The sequence below is a fragment of the Mycteria americana genome, chromosome 3 (genome assembly GCF_035582795.1).
Source record: "Mycteria americana isolate JAX WOST 10 ecotype Jacksonville Zoo and Gardens chromosome 3, USCA_MyAme_1.0, whole genome shotgun sequence".
Lineage (NCBI taxonomy): Eukaryota > Metazoa > Chordata > Aves > Ciconiiformes > Ciconiidae > Mycteria > Mycteria americana.
The window spans coordinates 27,769,352-27,775,351 of NC_134367.1; the positions used below are offsets into that span (position 1 = coordinate 27,769,352).

General features: G+C 37.6%; 1 protein-coding gene across 2 annotated transcripts in view; it reads left to right on the forward strand.

Annotated features, from left to right (window-relative positions):
* The window catches only part of FAM83B (family with sequence similarity 83 member B), a 50,906-nt gene extending 45,704 nt beyond the window's left edge, over positions 1-5,202 (forward strand). For both annotated transcript variants that reach the window (XM_075498092.1, XM_075498094.1), the window contains one exon: positions 1,306-5,202. In XM_075498092.1, coding sequence (XP_075354207.1) covers positions 1,306-3,664 — 2,359 coding nt within the window. In that variant the 3' untranslated portion in view covers positions 3,665-5,202. The remainder of the gene's footprint in view (positions 1-1,305) is intronic.
* Positions 5,203-6,000: the final 798 nt, after the last annotated feature.

Sequence of the window (6,000 nt, forward strand, 5' to 3'; positions counted from 1 at the left end):
CATGTGAGAGAGTCCAGGGAGAGTCTGCCTGCTTTGATATCTACACACAGTGTTAGAGTCTGTGAGAATGTGATAGTTTTTCTCATTTCATTTTGAAAAATAACACTGCTTTAAGACCTACCACCACAGGGGCTGGAATCATCAATTTCTGTAGAAATTAAGCTTGCTTTGTAAAAGAATCTAGCGGTTTATAACAGGAAAGATGAGTCTTTCTGAATTCTTGCTCTCTGGAAAAAACCTAAAGTTTAGGGTTTTTTCCAATATTACAAAATATATTATTCTTAATTGTGAAAATTAATAGAAAAAACTTATGCAGCATGATTTGATTTAATCGCAACACACTATTATTTCCTGAAAAAACACAAAACTAACAAAACAAATAAAATGAAATCAGCAAGCTATTTACTTGAATACAACAAACCTATTTTCTAACATCCAGAAGACAAATGCAAATAAAAACAGTTCATTGATTTATTTTTTTCACTTTTTTTTAAATGAAAATAGGATTGCAAAACAGATTTTTTCTTTGTTGTAATCTACAAATTGCATTCATTCGACACCATGATATTAGGCTTATTGAAACATCCCTAATGTACATGTTAATGTATTTTATCTCATTTTGTAGCTGTAAAGTAGCTATAGCTACTTAGCTTTGAGCATGTGTTTAGCCTTTCTAAGTACAATAGAAAAGAGGAAAATTCCCTTAATCAGAATATCATCATTGCAATTAAAAGAAATGCTCATAGCCAATTTGGTGTGCATAATAGAAAATGTAAACTTTTTAACAATTCTGAGGTGCATCTTTTTGAAAACGTGTTTAGAGTGAAGTACATTCAGAACTGTTGAAGCAGTTCTGCATATTATTTCAAATGTATTTTTTTCACAACATAACCATACATTAACATCCTCTGACTCAGGACTAAATACAGTGGGTCTAGTCAATCCTGCCATAGTCTTTGTAGAGGTAATTTTGCTCCATTAGGTATTTGTGCTCCACTGTTCTATATTTGTGAATACTTTTTTACAATATCCACTTTTTATAAGGGCAGTCAAGTAGTTATAGACTCATTCCTGCTCCCACTGAAAGCAGTAGAAAGTCTCCAGCTGAGTTTGACTGGTATTAGATTAGATCTTCCGAATCCAAATTCCATGAATCATGCCCACAATTTTTTTTTTTTTTTAGAAAGTATTTGTACAAAACCCAGGTTTGTGTGAAAGCTTTCTTATCAAGATATAAAAAACTAAAGCAGTGTAATGCTTTAGTTCGAAAGAACTGTTTCTAATGGTCATTTATTCTTCTTTCAGCTTTATGTGGTCATTTGAAAAAACCAACCTCAGTATGGTTCAAGTTATCACAGGACAGCTGGTTGAATCCTTTGATGAAGAGTTCAGGACACTGTACGCCCGTTCTTCTGTTCCTAGTTCATTTGCCCCAGATTTAGTGCGGGTAAACAGTCGCAGGACACTGTGGGATAATGATACATACCAACACTCAGTGTCTTCCTTGGCTTCAGTTTCTAGCCAAAGAAACCTTTTTGGCAGGCAGGACAAGGTTCACAAGATAGATCCTGTTTGTTGGAAAACTCGTGGAAGATATGCAGTAAATGAAATAGATAAATATGGCTTGAGAAATCAAGCCTATAATAAACAACCATTTCATCCAGGTTTTAATATGCAAAATCCAATCCAGCAGTATCAACCTAGTGAAAAAAATGAGCACTGGAAGAGACATAGTTATGCTGGGGAGAAGCCAGAAAGGACACCTTACCTATTGCTCAACAGAGCTATTAATAGAGCCAACAATCCGTCAAATACTTGGAAAATGCCATCTGATAGCCTTAGTATTGTTTCTTCGTTAAGAGGAGGATATGCAAATAACTACAACACACCCCAGCAAAGTTTTGCCGATCAGTTTTCACGACCAAAAGTAAATCTTGCAGAAAGAAATTCAATTGTACGGAGGTCTTTTAATGGGACAGATAATCATATCCGCCATCTGCAGCAAAGGATGCCAACCCTCGAACACACAACGAAATCATTCCTCCGTAACTGGCGAATTAAGTCATATTTGAATGATCAATCAGATTATCCAGTAGAGTCTAATGGGTCGGCCTTGGGTGACAGATATGATAGCTATGACACAGCTGAAAATATTAAAGCTCATGCATTATATTCTCATTCTCGCTTACGATCATCATTGGTGTTTCAGCCAACTTTACCTGAACAGCAGGAAGTAAGTAGCTGTGCAAGTTCTTCAAATTCAACTATAATTGGGTCAGAGGGAAGTGCAACACCTAAAGGGACATCTAATCATGCTCCAAGTGTGGAAAATGGAACAGGTAGTATTTTAGAAGAGCTTAGCAAAAACGTCCCACTTAAATCAGATGCACCAAAAAAACACGGCATTCATATTGCAGACAACACAAAACCTAGCGTAAATCCAAATGCAGTGGGCGACTCATCTCTCTACTTGTACACAACACTGTGTGCAGACAAACATGCAGAAAATTTGAAGAACCTTCAAAATGAAAATATGCTAAAAAGGAGAAGTTTTCCCATGTTTAATTCAAAGTCCATATTAGACCCTGGCGCCAACAAACATGCATCCAGTTACGTTTACAGCACGTTGACTAGGCATAGACTTAAGCAGCCAGTTAGTCCAAAACTTCCAGAAGACATGCTGAAGAGCTCTAAAAGTTTGCACAGTGTGACCAACCACTTGCCACAGAAGGAAAAGAACCTCAAAGGAGAGCTAAAGAGCCCGACTGCTAGCAAGGCAATCTCTATGGCTGCTCTCACTGAAGCTAGCAAGGAGGACTCTTGTAAGGATTGTACATCAAAGAAAGAAAGTAAGAATTCCCCAAGTTTTCTAAAGAAAGGATCCCAGAAATTGCGGTCACTTCTTAATCTCACACCAGACAAGAAGGAAAACCTGTCAAAAAACAAAGGTCCTGCCTTTTACAGAATTTGTAGTAGTTCTGACACGTTGGTTTCTGAAGAAGAGAATCAAAAACCAAAGATTTCTGAGAATAAGACAGATTCTTCCCCAAGGAGAAAGAGAAACACACCATCAAATTCTCAAGGTAGCTTGAACAGAAGTAAAGAAGATGTCACTGGGAGCCCAACAAAGTCTCCAAAGTCTCCGAAGTCACCAAAACCTCAAAAACCTCCATCTGATGAAAGCAATAAAAAGTGTCCTCTCTTGTGCCCCCTTGAAAGTAAGTTCATAGAAACCGCAGGAGATGCATCTACCCCAAGATTTAATACAGAACAGATTCAGTATCAAGACGTAAAGGAAATCACCACAAATACTGCTCCCGAAAGTGCCCCTGTTTCTGCTCTTCAAAGAGCAAGTTCAGTGACACCACAGCTGGCAAGCTCAAAACGCCAAGAGGAGCTAAGGTCTCGTTTGAGTGAAAGGCGTGTTTATAGCCGCTTTGAGCCGTTCTGCAGGATGGAAAATGCTAGCCAACCTGCAGGAAATGCACCGAACAGCAGTTCACATCTCTCAGATATCAAAAGCAAGACCTTTGGGAATAATTACGGCAGGAGTAATCACATGGTCAGCTACAACTCAACTGCTTACCATCCGTTGCAGCCTAATGAAAACAAGCTGAGAGGATTTATGCAAAAGTTTGGGAACTTCCTACACAAAAGCAAGTAAAACTTTTGTTGCATATGTTGAGATACAGCAAGAGTAGCAAAGCTGGACATAATCTTAACTGGACAAGACCGACAGGCAACTTTTGTAGAGCTTACTTGGGTTTCTTCTTGGGTCTAGGACTTTGGAATAAATGTACATATTTTTACATAATTATCCTAGAATTGTTATACTTAAGTCTTTACAGAAATTCTGTGTCCAGAAGATGTCTCAAGGGCTGTTTATAATGTTTATATTGTAAGATTAATTTTATACATTTTCCTTGTGAAGAAAGTACGTACTATCATATTGTAAGACTAAGTGTGGGGAAAAAAAGATGGAGGATGTTTTTAAACTTCAAATAATACTGTTTCCAAAGATTTGCCCTTTAAAAATAGGATAGCACTAGGAATAGTGGCTTGCATTTTTTCAGCATTTATGTACACTTTCAAATGATAAACACAAATGTTAATGCATTGCATGTTACTTATCTTTAAACTAATTTTTGAAAACCTCTTTTAGGCTTCATCTTATTAATAATTTACCCCATAGCATCTATTGAACTGTTTGGGCAGCAGATGGATCTATCTTACTTTATTGAATTTTTAATATGATATTTTTCTGAAGTATTTGGCACACAGATCTTAAAGTGACCTTAATCTGAGCTTTCACAGACTTGTTTACATGGTTAAACTAGTGTGAATGTAGGATGAGCGTTAAAAAAAACTATTTATAAAATAAGGTGCCTTGAAAATAACTTACAACTAGTTTAAGTTTCAATGGGTTAATTACATTTGTATAGCATGCCAGTATTCTGTAATGTATTCTAAAAATAGCTTTTTGTTACATTTTTCTATTTGGTGTTTCAAAAAAAAATTGTCCATGGACTTCCATTTCTCAGGTAAGTTTTTGAGTTTCACATGTGACATGTTTTAAATGTTGCCAGGTATATTTGCAACTCTGGCTTTAATAACCTAGGTTTTTTAAATAAGGTTGCAAGTGTTTAGACTAGGCATATGAGGGAGATTGCAAGCTCAACCCTGCAATGCTGCCTTATGTCAGGATGAATATTACAAGGCCAGGAGCAATTAGGCATCTAAAAATGAGTTTCGTAAAAGTCACCACATCAAACAATAAGGCACCTCTCCTAAGCCAAAGAAAGTGTCAGTGAAGGGTGATAGTAGCAAGTGTTTAACCTTAATGAAGGTATTTAGGCACCTAACTGTAGTCTAAGGGACACATTTTTGTATATCCGAGCCTCTCAGTCATAAAAAATTTCCTGATATTAAGTGCCTATGCCAGGTTAGTGCTTACAAAGAACACAGGCAGGGTGTTTGGGCAGCAGCATGGCATCCACTTCTCATCTGCAATGTGCATCCAGAACATCTAGCTGGCTCACGCCTTCCTGGATGTGGAGTTTGTCTCTTAGGAGAATGCCATAACCATTTAGCTGCAAGATGCTCTGCAACGATTTTGTTCCAAATTCAGGAATTTGGGAAAATTCATTGGTGAAAGCTTATAATCCTTATACAGGGTCTTCATGTTTCAGGAGCATGTTTTAGGAGACTTCACTCTTAGATCTGAAAGGAGTGAAGGAGGCTTCACTCTTAGATCTGAAAGGTCCCACAGCATTCTATGGAGGAGTCCCACCAGGAAGGTTTTGGCTTTATTCTTTAGAAAGAAACAGCAAAAAGGCATTTTATGCACCAGCTAGATTGAGTTCATTTGTCTCTTCTACCTGTGACCCTGGGAAGAGATTTTATATGGAGATCTACTTCTCACCAAGAATCTGCTCTGGCTCCTGTGAACGCACCATAGTTATTATCAGTGATTTCAGTGAAGCAGTGTCAGCTTTTTGTTCAAACTGTTTCTCAGGCAACCTTATTAGGTTAATGCATAATAGCCTAACTGTTTCACTGTGGGGATGGTATTTATCTATGAGAGTGGCAAAGTCTTGCATCTCAATCCTCTGCTGAAAGTTTAGGTCTCCCCTTTACCTGTGACCATGGAAGAGAGTCTATGAATTTCTTGATGAACAGTGGTCACTTTGTTCACTCCTTGCTGAAATGCCATAGTTGGTATTTTTCCCAAATGAATGTTTATACTGAAATATTTTGTCCCAACAGAGGGAACATTTTCAGACCCAAGGCAAGGAGTGTCTCCTTGGTGCTCCAGGCATATTTTCAATATAGGCACAACATACTTCCACAGCTCTTACTTACAACTCTTACTATTTTTAGCAGGGCAGACAGTTATTCAGGATAGTGCCTGAATTAACAGTACAGCAAAGGAACTTAACCAAGATGCAGGTGGTGCTAAAAAGGATGTGGGTAGTTTTTAGGAGGATCTTTAGTTTTCCC